The 16,835-nt window shown below is 32.6% G+C and overlaps 1 protein-coding gene across 2 annotated transcripts in view; it reads left to right on the top strand.

Moving 5' to 3' along the window:
• Positions 1-14,829, top strand: part of LRRIQ1 (leucine rich repeats and IQ motif containing 1) — a 211,284-nt gene extending 196,455 nt beyond the window's left edge. Inside the window, exons 25-26 of one of the 2 annotated variants that reach the window (XM_033221137.1) lie at positions 1,179-1,239; positions 14,514-14,829. In XM_033221137.1, the coding sequence (XP_033077028.1) occupies positions 1,179-1,239; positions 14,514-14,666 (214 nt within the window). In that variant the 3' untranslated portion in view covers positions 14,667-14,829. The remainder of the gene's footprint in view (positions 1-1,178; positions 1,240-14,513) is intronic. The other variant, XM_033221138.1, reaches the window with a different exon arrangement.
• Positions 14,830-16,835: the final 2,006 nt, after the last annotated feature.

Raw genomic sequence — 16,835 nt, 5'->3', positions numbered from 1 at the left:
CTAGTTTCCAGCACCCAACGTTGCTATACTGGGGATCAAATTTCAACATGGGTTTTGGTGAGACTACATCCAAACCATAAGAGAAAGCATCCTTAGAACTATAAACAAACATGTAATAATAGAATCCACAACTTACTATTTCTATTAACCAGATATAAGAGGTCTTATTCAGAAAATTAAAAACATTAGAACAGATGTAGTGTAAACAAAAATGTAAGAAAAATGTTTCAGGATGACATTTTGATATACTTAAATATTTAACGATAATCCTTACTCATAAATAAGTTATATATAAAAATTTAAACAATAAGCAATTGTTAATAAACTTTACCCTTTGAAAATATAATACACTAGGCCGGGCGCGGTGGCCCAAGCCTGTAATCCCAGCACTTTGGGAGGCCGAGGCGGGCGGATCACGAGGGCAGGAGATCGAGACCATCCTGGCTAACACGGTGAAACCCCGTCTCTACTAAAAAAAATACAAAAAAATAGCTGGGCGAGGTGGCAGGCGCCTGTAGTCCCAGCTACTGGGGAGGCTGAGGCAGGAGAATGGCGTCAACCCGGGAGGCGGAGCTTGCAGTGAGCTGAGATCTGGCCACTGCACTCCAGCCTGGGCGGCAGAGCGAGACTCCGTCTCAAAAAAAAAAGTATATATATAATACACTAAATAGGTAGTCATATTTTAAGAAAAAAAGATTTTCAAAGACAAGAGTTCTTGAAAAGCCAAATATTGTTCTAGTTTTAAACAGTATTTTATTTTAAATATTAGTATAATTCATTAAACACACTAGAGCTATTTTAAAAGTAGGAAGCTTTATTTTTTTGAAAAGACAACTAAAAAATATAAGCAAATAACAAATAAAATGTTTAAATTTTCTATAATTTATTAACCATCATTAGTAGTACTATCAATTGTGGCTCTTTGCATGTGTTTATGTTTGACAAAGAAAGGTGGTATTGAAGTGTTATTTAGAAATTGAAATTTTATCTCAAATTGATTTTTTTTAAATTAGGGAAAGATGTACATTTGTACTTATTTTTGCTTGTAACATAATTTAAGAAAACTGTTATTTCCATTTTGTAAATAATTTCTCTCAAGCTTTTTAGTTGGGCATTTCTTTTATATGCTTCTTCTACATTTACATTATAAAATACTTTCTGTTTTTGTCACTATGCAGCAATCACTTTTTGCCTGAGTTAGATCCAGATGTACTTAATGGTGGAAGAGTTCAGCTTGTGGTAAGAAATGTGCTTAAAGTTACAGAAAAATGTTGTAGACACTAGTACTCAAATAAATGCACTTTAAAATATGTTTATAATTAAATTATGAAAATATCACAACTATCTATTTGGGATAATATCAAAATACCATGTGTTAAAATAATAACTTTTCTTGTCTTGTAATACAATTTAAAATGTGACATTGCTTAAAAGTGTTAATTTTATGTGACAGATGTAAAAATATTAGTATCCTACAACTTTAAAATTACTCTGGATGGAAAATTGAAACTTTTTTCTTTGATATTTTAGAAGAGTAGAATTTGCAGGCTATAACTGGAGGAAATAACAAAGCACCCTCATTACTCAAAAAATCCAACCATACAAAAAATTAACAAATAATTGTGAGCTCAACAATTATATGTAATAAAGTATAAAATATTGGAGCTTTTGGTACAACCAGGTTTTAAACATAATGATCAGAATAAAGACTCTGTGCTGTATAACTGTAAGTGCATTGCTAAATTCAATTGCACTATATGCTACTAGAAGGAAGACTATGTAAGCAGAAGGAGAATGGTCAATTTGGAGTCCAGGAAAACTGATCACATAAAATAAGAATTTTTCAGTGCATTTCTAGAAATTTCCAGAGAATAGAGTATTCTGACCAGTGACAGAAGTGTGTGGCCTTTTTGGTAGGTGAAAATGGATGCATCAGGTAACCCTAAGTTTACAACCAATCATTACCCCTTGCTCAGATTCTGCATTCACCAAAAAATTTATATATTTAGCTTGACTTATAGAATTTTATATGAAAAGATCATGTGCTATTTGAATAAAATGAGTATTATGATTTTCAGACCAGTTATATTCATCATTTTTATGAACAACTCATGCAAGGAGTTTTCCTGAAAGAGAAGCAAAATTAAGGTAGTTGCGGCCGGGCGCGGTGGCTCAAGCCTGTAATCCCAGCACTTTGGGAGGCCGAGACGGGCGGATCACGAGGTCAGGAGATCGAGACCATCCTGGCTAACATGGTGAAACCCCGTCTCTACTAAAAAATACAAAAAAACTAGCCGGGCGACATGGCGGGCGCCTGTAGTCCCAGCTGCTTGGGAGGCTGAGGCAGGAGAATGGCGTAAACCCAGGAGGCGGAGCTTGCAGTGAGCTGAGACCCGGCCACTGCACTCCAGCCTGGGCGGCAGAGCGAGACTCCGTCTCAAAAAAAAAAAAAAAAAAAATTAAGGTAGTTGCTAGCTAAAGTGCGTGTGTTTTGGAAGATATTTATGGAGTCTATGCACAGATTTGAGATAACCACTCAGCAAATATCTTCTTGCATTTTAATAGAGACCTCTCTAAGAAAGTGGCCTATAGATTATCCAAAGAAAATTGCTAATTTAGGCCATTAACACTACACATATTATTGATTAATACTTTGGCACAGATTGGTCAGTGGCCACTTTTGAGCAAGAATTGAGATATAAATCTGTAAAGGAATGCCAGGATAAAGAAGTGATATAATATTGTGGTCAAGCATGCTGTCTCAGGCCTGTAATCTCAGCACTTTTGGAGGCTGAGGCAGACAGATTTCTTGAGCCCAGGAGTTCAAGACCAGTCTGGGTAACATGGCAAAACCCCTTCTTTACCCCTAAAAATTAAAAAAAAAAATTAGCTGAGCATGGGGATGCACACCTGTAGCCCCAGCTACTTGGAAGGCTTAGGTGGGAAGATCATTTGAGCCCAGAAGATGGAAGTTGCAGGGAGATGAGACTGCACAACTGTACTCCAGAGTGGATGTCAGAGTGAAACTCTCTTTCAAAAAAACAAAACAGTTACAGTATTTAATTTTTCCACATTTAAAAATGAATGAAAACTGATTGGATAGATTAGTGATCATAAGAGGTCTATGAGATTAATGCAAGGATATTAATCCTTTTTCCATACTCCTCTATCTTCCACTCTATACAAATAAATAATATACATTACAATGATACATTTTGTTTTCACATTGAAGTGATCCAACTGAACACAAAAACAAGGTAAATGGTACTGGAATAGGAATATCCAGATGTCTCTTTTTTTAAATGAGTGGATGCAGGGAAAGGCATCAGTGGCTTTTATCAAAAGGATACAGAGCTGACTAAAGGACCAGAGTAGAAATCTAGAAGAGTACTGGGGAATGAAAACACCCCACTTGCCCACTTGTACCAGGGAACTGAAGGCAGATAATTACACAATTGGTACAAGGCTATACTAAGAGGAAAACGAAAAAGAAAAACAGAAAGAAAAAATCGCTGCAACTGTTACTAGTATAAAATTCTTAAAAATGTAATAATAGCACTCACAATAAAAGGACAGAAAATTTGAAACAAAAGTTATCAAATGTTGAGAAAGGACAGATGGGTATGCAAGCAAACCAATTATAAACTCAAATAAAACATTTCATTTATATATGCTCTAGACTGGACACTATAAAAGATAAATTTAGTAAACCAGAAGATTATCTACAAAGAAACAATAATTAGATTGACAGCTAACTTCATATGAGAAGCAATGAATGCCAAAAGACAATGGATTTTATTTCTTAATAATAGGGATGAGTATCATCCACAATACTCTTTAGTAGCCTTCAATAGTAACTCAAGAATAAGGCATAATCAAACGTTTAAATTCTGGATATTGAGGAAGCTAGTAAATAACATTTCTGTCTTTCACAGAAGAGCAAAGCATATTGCATGACAGGAATTAGAAAAACGGAAACAAAGTACATTTTCTTTACATCTAAAAATATATCAGAAGTCATGTCAAATATATAGACAAGTTTATAATTAATTGAATAAATGAATCCCCCCCAAACCCCAGAATTTTCCTGCAGAAGACAGAATTATATATAATTCAGGTTTCCCAGGAAACATACTCTGATAGTTTTATGTTTGAATGCAGAGAGTTTATTCAGGAGAGCTTTCCAAAACAACTCCTGTGAGAGATGAAAGAAGCAGAAATGAACAGAGGGAAATGGTGACCTTCAATAGAGGTGCATCAGAGAAAGTGAGGTCTGAAGACAGGGAAGACCCTTTTGGGTTGTCCTAGCTTGAGACAAGAGGACCAGGCTTTAATGTTCCTGTTATCTCCTCAGAAGAAGGTGTGACTTTGATAAGGCAGTTCTCTTCAGCGAAGGACAATTTCCAGAGAGGGATTTGGCTGAGACCCATCAGGCTGCAGTTTTCTCAGTGACTATCTCTCACTCAGTTGTTAAACATGATCTAGGTAGGGTATGATAATATCAAGGCAAGTTTAGTATTCATGAGTGCAACAACTTAGTCAAGAAAATATGTCAGTTGTACCCAGATAAATCTACAAATTAGAAGAAATCTCATCCAATATTACAATGATTGTTGCAAGCCTGATGAAAATGTGTATTGAGGGTTAAAAACCCAAGAATATGAGTGTCAACTCTGAAAAAGAAGAGCAAGTTGTGCCACAAGACATAAAGGCTTAGTAAAAAGGTAAAGGGAACTTTATGGTTGCGGCACAGGAATGGATGAATAGACCAATGGAAATGAATAGCAAGGTCAGGAATAGATATATGACTGTACTATAAAGATTGGAAAGCTGAGATTGTTTACTAAATGGCATTGAAAATATACAGGAGTATGCATGCACACCTTTTACAACAGTGGGCAGAATTCAGAAGGTTCGAAGATCCAATTATGAAAGATAAAGCTGTAAAACAGGTAAAACAAGGAATAATAGCTTTGCAACTTAGCAGTTAAAATACATTTTTAGAAAGGTATGAATAGTGCAAACTATATGGCAAAAATTCAGATGACCGTCTTAAATTAAATATCTCTTTGTATTAAGGATTTAATAGAAAAGGTTAACAGGTATATGACTACTGTTTTCAGTGCCTCATTTAACAGAGTTTAATATCTAAATATAAAAAAGATCTCTTTCAGGTAACCCAATGAATACATTAGAAAAATAATATAAATTGGTAGTTCACAGAGATGATGCCTAAATGGGCAAGTATATGTGAAGAGATGCTTGGTTTCCAGATGAGAGGAATGAAAATGAAAATTAAGATGTCTTAAGACTATACTAATCAAATGGCAAAAATTGGAAAACTGGATATTGCAAAGGGATGGCACCCAATGTGAAAATCCTTGTGTACAGTTGTTGAAAGTAGAAGCTGGTAGTCATTCTGGAAAGAAACTTGTCAGTGTTTATTAAAGTAGGTGTTTGAATACCCTATTAGTCTGCAAGCCCATTCTTGGAGGAAAAAAAGATACATATTTTTGGATACATATATATATTTGGATATATATATTTCTGGATATATATATGGATGTGCATATATATATATATGTATGTATGTGTGTGTGTATGTGTGTGTGTGTATATATATATATCTCCCAGATTATTTTTACATACAGCCACCAAAGAATATATACCAAAAAGTGTGTTGCTGTATTATTTATACACATTTAGAGGCAACTTAAGTACTCTTTAAAGAAATGAATAATTGGTTGGATATACATTATGAAACACAATACAGCAGGCAAGAGGAATAAATTAAAACCATGCAGAAAATAGATTTAAATTACATATTATTGTGTTTAAAAATTAATGACCATAATTTTAGTACTAATTTATTTGTTTTCCTAATTGTTTCTGCTTTGGGCTATCATATAGTATAGGCCAGTCCTTTTGAAGAAAAACGTTTTTATAAAACCAGGATAAAATTAATCAAACAACTATTGTATAAGTTGAAAAACAGACAGCACAGGACTATGATCCCTGAGATAAAAGTGTGGAACATGAGTTCCACAATCAATTCAGGTAACAGCTTGAAAACATTTTCTGGACTACAGCAGAGGGAAGGGAAGCCTAAAGAGAGCTCAGTAATTTCACTGAGTTGAAAAGAGAGAGAGAAAGGAGTGTTCAGAGTTGCTGAGATAAATGGTATTTACAGGGTAAAATACTAGAGAAAGTGTTGCAAAAATTGGTATAGTGGTTTCCTTAAGTCTTTGGCCAAATACTAAGCTCTGTGTATAGTGCACTCTGTGACTCACTGATGTCCAGAAGGGAACAGCTACTGGGAATATCTGAACTGAAAAGAGACTCTAGAGGTCCAGAAGGGAACATCTACTGGGAATATCTGAACGGGAAAGACTCTAGAGACCAACCCAAACCGGGAAACATTGGAGTTCTGACCTGCTACAGTGGAGAACGTCCCAGACATTTAGTTAAGACCATGTAAAGTTAAACTTTAGGAAGGGGTGACTCTAGCCGTGGATTAAAAACTCTTCTAGATCCACAATCGTAAAACATAAATGTAAGCCTCAAAAAGACCAAGTTAATCAACAAATCAACTGCCTGCTAGAATAAAAGCTGCCTCTGTTAGAATAAAAGCTAAGAGAGTTTAAAGGATGCTAACAAAACCTACAGATTCAGCAAATAAAATTACAATGTCCAGTGTGGAGTAAAAAATTGCTAATCCTTCAAAGCAGCAGGAAAATGAGCCTTGTAAGAAAAATCATCACTAGAACCAAATCAGGTAACCTTTTTAAGATTCTTGCCTGCAAATTATAACATCTATTAAAAATATCAGAGATTTGGCCACGCGCGATGGCTCACGCCTGTAATCCCAGCACTTTGGGAGGCCGAGACCGGCGGATCACGAGGTCAGGAGATCGAGACTATCCTGGCTAACATGGTGAAACCCCGTCTCTACTAAAAATACAAAAAAATTAGCCGGGCGTGGCATCAGGCGCCTGTAGTCCCAACTACGCCTGTAGTCCCAACTACTTGGGAGGCTGAGGCAGGAGAATGGCGTGAACCCAGGTGACGGAACTTGCAGTGAGCTGAGATCAAGCCTCTGCACTCCAGCCTGCCAACAGAGCGAGACTCTGTCTCAAAAATAAATAAATAAAAATAAATAAATAAATAAATATATTCAGAGATTTAAATGTTGAGGAAACAGATTGAAATCTTAATAGAGAAAATAAACTTTAAAAAATAATCAGATAGAAAATCTAGAACTGAAAACTATTTCACCTTAATTGAAAAAAATATAATGGCTGGACTTAATAAATTAGACATTGGGAAGAAAAGTGCACTCAGAAACAAAGCAAGATAAACTCTCCAAAGTGAAGCAGAGAGAGAAAAAATAACTTTAAAAAAATCAAAGCTTGAGTGCTCTGTCAGATAATAGCAAGCAAACTAATAGATATGTCGTTGACTTTCCGGAAGAGAGATTAGAGGTGAAAAAATATGTGAAAACTAATCACTGAAAATATTTAAAGTTTGATGAGAAATATGAGAAAACAGATTTTAAAAGTTTAACACAAAAATTACACCTATGCACATCATAATCAAATTGCTGAAAACCAACACAAAAGAAAAAAATTTAAAGCAGCTAAAGTATACATGATATACAGGAGACCGTTTGTAAGGAGGATGATTCACTATTGATCATAAATATTGACATCCAGAAGAAAGTGGAAGAAAAAAATGTCAACTTGCAATTCTATATCCAGTAAAAGTAGAATTCTAATTTACCACATTAACATAAAAAGGAGAAAAATCATTATCTCAATATATGCAGAAAATGTTTACCACAAATTTAACAGATTTGTGGTAAAAATTTGTAGAAAATTAGGGCTAGAAGACACTTTCTTAACTTGATACACTTAGTGGTTAAGGCCCAATGTTTTGTACCTAATATCAGGAACAAGGCAAGAAAATCTGATTGGAAAAGACCATCTGATTTTCACAGATGACATCTTATTGTACATAAAAGTCTTAAGAAATCCTCACAAACACTTTAGATGTAATAAGTGAATTTACTCAAGGATACACAATAAAGATTAATTTAAAATATGCTACATTTCTAAATATTAGCAATAAACTTTAAAAATTAAATTTAAAAACTGCATTCATGACAAAATGTGTCAAAAAATGTAAAATATTTAAAAATAAATGTTAACATTGAAATGTGCAAGCCCTCTACACTAATAACTGCAAAGCACTGCTTTAAAAAATGTCAGAGACATACTTATTTATAAATAAGTTGAAAAACTCAAATTGTAAGAAGTCAGTTCTCCCCAAATGTTCTGTAGATTCAAAGCATTTCCAGTAAAATTTTTGGTAGAAATGTACACACTGATATTAAACTATGTATGGAAATGGAAAGGACCTAGAATAGCAAATGCAATCTTGAAAAAAGAATAGTAAGACTCATGCTACACAGAATTCAAGACTTGCTATCAATCCCCAGTAATTGAGACTGGTATATATATATATATGCGTGTGTATGTATATATATGTGTGTATATGTGTGTGTATATATATGTACATAAATATATATGTACACACACATATACATATATATACACATATATACATAAACACATATATACACATACATATGCACAAATATACACATATATATGTGTGTGTGTATATATTTATGTATGTGTTAAGATACAAGAATCTATCAATGGAAAGTATAGGGAGTCCAGAAAAATACCCACACTTATAAAGTCAATTAATTTTCTATAAAGTTTCAAAACAATTCAAGGGTGGGGAAGATAACCCTTTCTACACATAGTGCTGGACAACTAGATAACTATATGAAAAAATAATCTTTACTCCTACTTCTCATTTTATGAAAAATGAATTTAAGATTAATTATAAGCCTGAATTTAAAAGTCAAAATTGTAAAACCTGTTGAAGAGGCCTGGCATGGTGGCTCACGCTTGTAATTCCAGCACTTTGGGAGGCTGAGGCGGGTGGATCATTTGAAGCCAGGAGTTTGGGGCCAATCTGGTCAACATAACGAAACTCCATCTCTATCAAAAATACAAAAATTAACTGAGCATGGTGATAAGTGCATGTAATCCCAGCTACTCAGGAGGCTGGGGCACGAGAATCCCTTGAACCGGGGAGGCGGACTTTGCAGTGAGCTAAGATCACACACTGCAATGCAGCCTGGGCAACAGAGCCAGACCCTGTCTCCAAAAAAAGTAAAATATAATAAAATAAATAAAAAATAAAACCTATTGAAGAAAACAGTAAGATACATCCACAAACCTGGTATAGGCAAAAAACCTAAACCATAAAACATATAAATCAATTCTAGTTCATATTTAAAAACAGCCCTTAGGAAAACGCAATTTAGAAAATAAAAAGAAATAAAAAGTCAAACCACATAATCAGAGAAACATTCATATTCTCTTTCTTTCTGTCAAAAGTAAATGAAAAGTTGTTCACTTAGAGAAATAACCAATACCACTCTACACCTATTAGAGTGGTTAAAATAAAAATTACTGAAATTATCAAATGTTGACAAGTATGCAGAGCAACTATATCTCTCATACATTGCTGGTGAAAATGGTACAGCCACTGGAGAAAAAATCTTTATAAGCTTTATAAGCTTGTAAAGACTCTGGTACCTTCAGAAGCTTTATAAGCTTTTATAAAGTTAAATATACACTTAACATGTGACCTAATTATTATCCTTCTGAGCATTTTTCCTAGAGAAGTGAACTTTCATTCAAACAAAAAACTGTACATAAATTTTCATAGCAGTGTTATTCATAATAGCCAAAACTTACCACAACTCAAATCTCATTGAATGGTTAAAAGAATAAAGAAATGATGGTACATACATACAATGGATATACAACACACAACTAAAAAGCAATAAACAAGAAAGCTGTTGGCATATACAAATATTTCCATAGATCTCAAGAACATTGTGTTGAGTTAAAAAGGGCTAATCTCAAAAGATTACATGGCATATTATTTCATTAATATAACATCCTTAAAATCACATAATTATAGTAATAGAGAACACGTGATTAGTTGTCATGTTTAGGTTGGGGAAAGGATATGACTATAAAGGAGAGCAAGAGAGTTTCTTTGGGAAGATGGAACAGATTCGTGTCCTGATTGTGATGATAGTTGAATCTATACATATTAATATAATACATAATCTATACATGTATGTATGTATAATTTATATATATGATAAAATGTCATAGAAGTGCAAACAAGAAAACATTAGTGCATGTGGAAGCTAGCGAAATCCTAATAAGGTCAATAGTTTAGTAATAGTATTGATACAGTGTCTGTTTTCTGGTTTTGTTGATCATGATTTGGTTATGTGAAATGTCATTGAGGCATGCTGGGTGTACGGTGCATAGGGAAATCAGTGCTATTTTTTGTAACTTCTATGGCAGTCATTTTTTTAAACTTCTATGGGAGTTGAACTTCATGTTTAAGGTCTTTGCACTTTATAGCATGTACATTATTTCTTTTAAATATTTAAAGTGCCTTCCCTACCCACATATGTTATATAACAAGACATCTGTCTTATTACATAAGAAAAGGATTTTGTGAAAAGATGATGTATTATGAATTTAGGAATATGCATTATTCATTTTCTTTACATGAAATTAAAAAGCTTTTAAAATCAGTCAGACGTCTAGATATATTACAAATAATTATGTGGTATATTTATGGTATAATCATAATTTTGCCATAATTTGCAAATTATTCTAACAGTTAAAATAAATGAACTAAATCTAGATCTCACATATATAATGTACAGTGAAAAAAGCAAGCGGCAGAAAAATATATCATTATGTTAATTTTGAAATAATATTCTAAAATGTTTAATAAATATGTAGAAAATCAAAGTAGCATGTAAGGAGAATTCATCTTTATAAAACTTGCTTTCTCTCTTTAAAGAAATATCTGGGTAATAAGTACATATACATTTGTTTTTATGTGTGCTGTTTTGTATATCTTCACTTCCAAAAAGAAAATACTTTTAGAATTAATAATTAATACAATCTTGTTTATGAAAAAAGTGCAGAAGAGGGGGAAATCTGTATTGTTTAATATATGAGAAAGAATTTCTTTTTAAATTAAGTTGCCACAGTTGAAGGTGAATCAGAATCCAAATGCTTGGAAAGTTCTGTCCCAAAATGTACATCCCTCATTTCATTGTGAAAATATAGGGTAGGGGTGGGGAGAGCGGCAATTACAAACCTTGTAGGTAGGGAGATAAAAGAGATCTGTTCCAAAAACAAAGACCTAAAAGAATTTTGCAAAATTACAGTCTAATAAGTATTTGCCATTATGTTGTATGTGAGAAAATTCTTATCTGACATTAACTTGAGATTGTTTATTATAACCATAGAAAATATTGTAGTATTTTAGAATCCAACATACCTTTTTATAGAATGACTGTCAAATGTGTGATCAGCTATCTTCAGTTTTTTTTTTTTATTATTATACTTTAAGTTCTAGGGTACATGTGCATAACGTGCAGGTTTGTTACATATGTATACTTGTGCCATGTTGGTGTGCTGCACCCATCAACTCATCAGCACCCATCAATTCATCATTTATATCAGGTATAACTCCCAGTGCAATCCCTCTCCCCTCTCCCCTCCCCATGATAGGCCCCGGTGTGTGATGTTCCACTTCCCGAGTCCAAGTGATCTCATTGTTCAGTTCCCACCTATGAGTGAGAACATGCGGTGTTTGGTTTTCTCTTCTTGTGATAGTTTGCTAAGAATGATGGTTTCAAGCTGCATCCATGTCCCTACAAAGGACGCAAACTCATCCTTTTTTATGGCTGCATAATATTCCATGGTGTATATGTGCCACATTTTCTTAATCCAGTCTGTCACAGATGGACATTTGGGTTGATTCCAAGTCTTTGCTGTTGTGAATAGTGCTGCAATAAACATACATGTGCATGTGTCTTTATAGCAGCATAATTTATAATCCTTTGGCCCTCCATGTCTGTCAACCAACTCTGAACTGAAAATATTCAAACAAACAAAAAATAACAATATAACGATAAAAATAGTGCAAACAAAAAAGCAATACAATATAACAACTATTTTATTGCATTTACATTTAATTAGGTATTAGAAGTAATCTAGAGATTATTTAAACTATAAGGGAGAATATGCATAGGTTATATGCGAATAATTCTCCATTTTATATAAGGGACTTGAGCATCCATGGATTTTGTTATCTGTGGAAGTCCTGGAACAAAGCCCCACAAGTACTGAGGGATGACTGTATATACAATTTACATGACATTGAAAATAATCTGCATCTTCTTTACCATTTCTCTATTTTTTAACGTTAAGCAGAGAATGATGTTTAGTTGGGAAGCCAATATTTTCAAAAACAGGATCTAAATATTGTTGCATATGAATGGCTGTGCCAGATTCACTGAAAGACATTAACTAGCCCATTTATGAAATTTCTAGGTTTGCTTTTAAGCTGCTAAATGGCATTGTTGTGAAGCCATGTGTTTCTCATAATTTTACTTCTAAAGCTGATTTCCTATATAATTGACCAAATTAGTAACTGACACTAGTTATTTTTTACTTTGGAAAAAATCATCTTTGGATGTTAATGGCTTAGATGATAATAAATTTTTTGGAAGGTGTTTATTTACAAATATTTTCTTGACTGTAGGTTTCATCTTATTCAGGGTAGAGTGGGAATTCTGCTTTCTAAATAGGTGTAGTGAAATTATGTCATTACATTTAAATAAATAAACCTCATTTCACAATATTAAGGCTTATAATCTTAAAGCCTCTTTAGTCTGCAGAAGGGTCCCTTATGCGGCTCACATGTTTTTTTCTTGTTATCTAAGTAGTCTCACCAAAATTGTGGTATTGCTTTCATGTTTCCCCTTAACTTTTGACTGTTTTTTTTATTTTTATTTTTATTTTTTTTTAAGGTTTACTATTGATGGAACTTTTCTAATGAAGCTATTCTAATGGTAGACATGTACTCTTGTATACTGTTGAAATACATTTCAAAAGTAATGTATAGCATTTTTCATACAAATTACAAGTATAAATTGGAAGCCAATTTTTATTTATTTTATTTTAATGTTTTCTACCAAGGTTTTTTTGACAATGTAATTATATAACTTAGCCAGTTGCATTAAGAAATGATTGACATTATACAATGGTTTATATTCTGAACTCAGCAAAAGCAATACTTGCTTACTTAAAAACAGTTTATGAGGCAATACGTATGTTAATTAGCTCAATTTAGCCATTCCACAGTGTATACATATTTTAAAACATCGTGTTGTACATGATACATGTATACAATTTTTGTTTGTCAATTAAGACCAAATAAATCAGGGAAAACATAAATGAATTTGGAAAAATATAAGTATATTAAATAAATAAATGTAAGTTCATATGTTTAAGAGTAGGAAGAAGGTGGGAGGCGGATGTAAAGGTGAAGGGCAAATATCTGAATTTTAAAGAGGATCATTTTTGGATTCTAGTTCCTTGAGTCTTTGTAGCTCATCATATGGAGACAGCTTTTTAACCACAGTGGTGGTTTTATGCTGTTATTTTGCTATACTTAAGTTTTCCTAACATCAAACATTAAGAACAATGCATTTTCACAGGATTTCAAGCATGGTGTGGTTTTGGTTAAATCCCAGCTACTTTGAGGCTGCTTTGCTTTCCCTCATAGCACTTCCCCCTATGTCATAACTGAATTCTAATATATCTTTATGTAATGATATTCAACATTATGTACAACAATGTTTTATAGGTAAGATGCAATTATTTTTGACACTTAGATTTGGTCTAAGTAATAAAAGTTCAAAGGCAATTTGAGATAAAATAGATAATTTAATTTTTATGTTCATTAAATAATGTCCTGAAACATCTACATATTTATAATTATCCCAAAATTAGACTTAAATGTAATATTTTTATATTGATAATGGTTCTAATGAGAAGGTAAAGATTGTCTGTACCTTAATGGTATGCAAGTATAGGATGAAAGGCATTTCAGAGAATTTTATTGATAAGACTAATACATGTAAGTGGCAACATATAATTATTGCAAAAAATAACCCAATATGACATGTCTAACATTCAATTAAGAATTAAATAATATACGTGGCAAATAAATAATGTCAAGCTCTTTAAAGTTTCATCAGCTAACTTTGAGACTGATTTTCATCAAAATTACTGTACTAAAATGTTTTCTTTTGTTGTACAGACTCAAATAGCAATCCTCAATTTTACAATCGACTCTTATTTGCAAAAAATGCTTTGACATAGTGCATTTGTTCTGCCTGGGCAGCAATAAAGGATTGTGGTATCATTTTGAAGAAGGTTGTTTGACAGAGCCTGTTTGTTTATTTGGGGTAATGTGAGCTGTATTCAGAAAATGCCATATTTTGTTTCATGATTGTATACATTCTCTTCCATTGCTCCCAGGCAAGACTTGTAAGCAGAGAAGACACGGATTTAGACCTTCTTTCCATGACCAGTGGAAGTGCTTTGTCTGTGAAAAGAGGAAAAAAAAATCAGGCACACAGACACTCAGCAGGATCTTCAAGTAAGTTGTGGTTTCCTTCAAAATTAATTTAGAAATCACAAACGAATTGATGGAACCTAATGCCAGCAAGAATTCTTTTTCAGATGGGGGTAGGATGCCAGCAACCTGAACTGCCCAAAATTGTGCATTTAGATTTTTTCTTTCTTTAAATATACTCTTTTGATATAAACAAAATTAAATTATTTCTAAAATTAACTGCATCAGTTTTTATTTTAATTGTATTCTGGGCTTCAATATCTCCTGCCCCCCACACCCTGTGAATCATATTGAATTCTTTGATCATTTAATTTTAAAAGAATTGTTTAGATTAATTGTAAAATGTTAGATTTATATATGAAAGTAGTGTGTCTTGGCCTTTTGCCATTGATTTAATAGATACTATATGTAAAGATAATTTTCAAAAATTTTTTTAAATAGAAGAGCTTTAAATAATATTATACTGTCAGAAAACATGCTTTCAAAAACTATTTCCATTCATATGTAAGAGTTTGATTATGTCTATTAATGATAACTTTATATTCATAAATCTGTCACATACATCTATTACCTTTAATTTGGTGATGTATTTAATTTAAAAATGTATTTAATTTAATACATATATATTAAACATATATTTATATAACATATTTGTTATATATGTAGAGAGAGAATATAAAGATAATGATTTCAGTGAGTCTTATATTGCAATTATTAACTCTGAAAAATGTAAACATTTAAAAAATAACTGTATCTTGTGCTATTTCAGGGGAATAGAGAGTAATTTTTTTCAAAGTCCTTATTTAAACCTAGAGATTTTGAGATATCTTCTAAAATGTGGCAATAATTAAGTCTTTTTACTTTAAAATGAAGTCTTCATACTTAATTATACTTATTGTTATTTTTGAAAATTTTATTACTCATTGGTATTACAGTTGTATATATACATATATATAGGCTCACACACACACAAATACAAAATCAATATTTGATTGAAAGTGAAAAATTCAGTGATCCAGATGGTGCTCTCCAGATAAACGAAAACTTCAAAATGATTCTCTGACTTTCACTTTTCATCCAAGTACTTGGCTTTATTAGATTATAATCATTTATATTTATTAATACATGCAAGTTCATTTTGATAAAATTTAATTTACTTTTGAAATAATTTTAATATGTCTAATTTTATTTTATTTATTTATTTTGTTTTTGTTTTTGTTTTTGTTTTGGGGGGGACGGAGTTTCGCTCTGTCGCCCAGGCTGGAGTGCAGTGGTGCAATCTCGGCTCACTGCAAACTCCGCCTCCTGGGTTCACGCCATTCTCCTGTCTCAGCCTCCGCAGTAGCTGGGACTATAGGTGTCTGCCACAACGCCTGGCTAATTTTTTGTTTTTAGTAGAGACGGGGTTTCACCATGTTAGCCAGGGTGGTCTCGATTTCCTGACCTCATGATCCGCCCGCCTCGGCCTCCCAAAGTGTTGGGATTACAGGCGTGAGCCACTGCGCCCGGCCTATATGTCTAATTTTAAAATATTTTCCAAGTTTCAAAGACCTTCGAGAGCTTGAATTTTTCTTATATGATTATAGAATCTCATCATTGAAATATTGCCCTAGTCTATATAGTTAAGAAATAAATATTTTAAGTTTAAATTATTCACCTAATATAAATTTTTTAGTTGTTAACATAATGTATCAACTTTATCAAATTTCAAAATCTATATTCCATTTCAGAAGTAATCAGCCTGTGTCAATACATATTAATGAGTAATGGTAATTTTATGCATTGCATATTACAAACTCATATGATATCACTTTGGAGCATTGTAGGTAAAAAAATAAATTACAAACAGAAACAAAAAATTGCTTTTTCACTTTAGAATTTCAAAACTTCTGTTTATAATGTATTACCTGAATGTTAACACATGAATAGCTCAATAAATCATCAACTATTTTCAAATATGCAAGTTTCATCATTCACTTATATGATATTGAATTACAGATTTTAGGGATGTAATTATGTAGAGTTCATTTTTAACACATTCTCCAAGAAACTGAAATAATGCAATTCTCACTGTAATTCCAACTACTTGTCAACAAATAATATTACTGAAAACAATACTAATCTCTGAATGTGTTTAATAAGTAACAATTTAAGGCAAACTACTTTAGAAAAATGAAGTTTTTAAAAAATAAAATGATTATGAATCAAATAGTACTTGCTTAATC

This window comes from Trachypithecus francoisi, unplaced genomic scaffold (genome assembly GCF_009764315.1).
Source record: "Trachypithecus francoisi isolate TF-2019V2 unplaced genomic scaffold, Tfra_2.0 Lachesis_group11, whole genome shotgun sequence".
Lineage (NCBI taxonomy): Eukaryota > Metazoa > Chordata > Mammalia > Primates > Cercopithecidae > Trachypithecus > Trachypithecus francoisi.
Note: the sequence above shows the minus strand (reverse complement) of the source record. Positions and strands in the feature narration are given on the sequence as shown.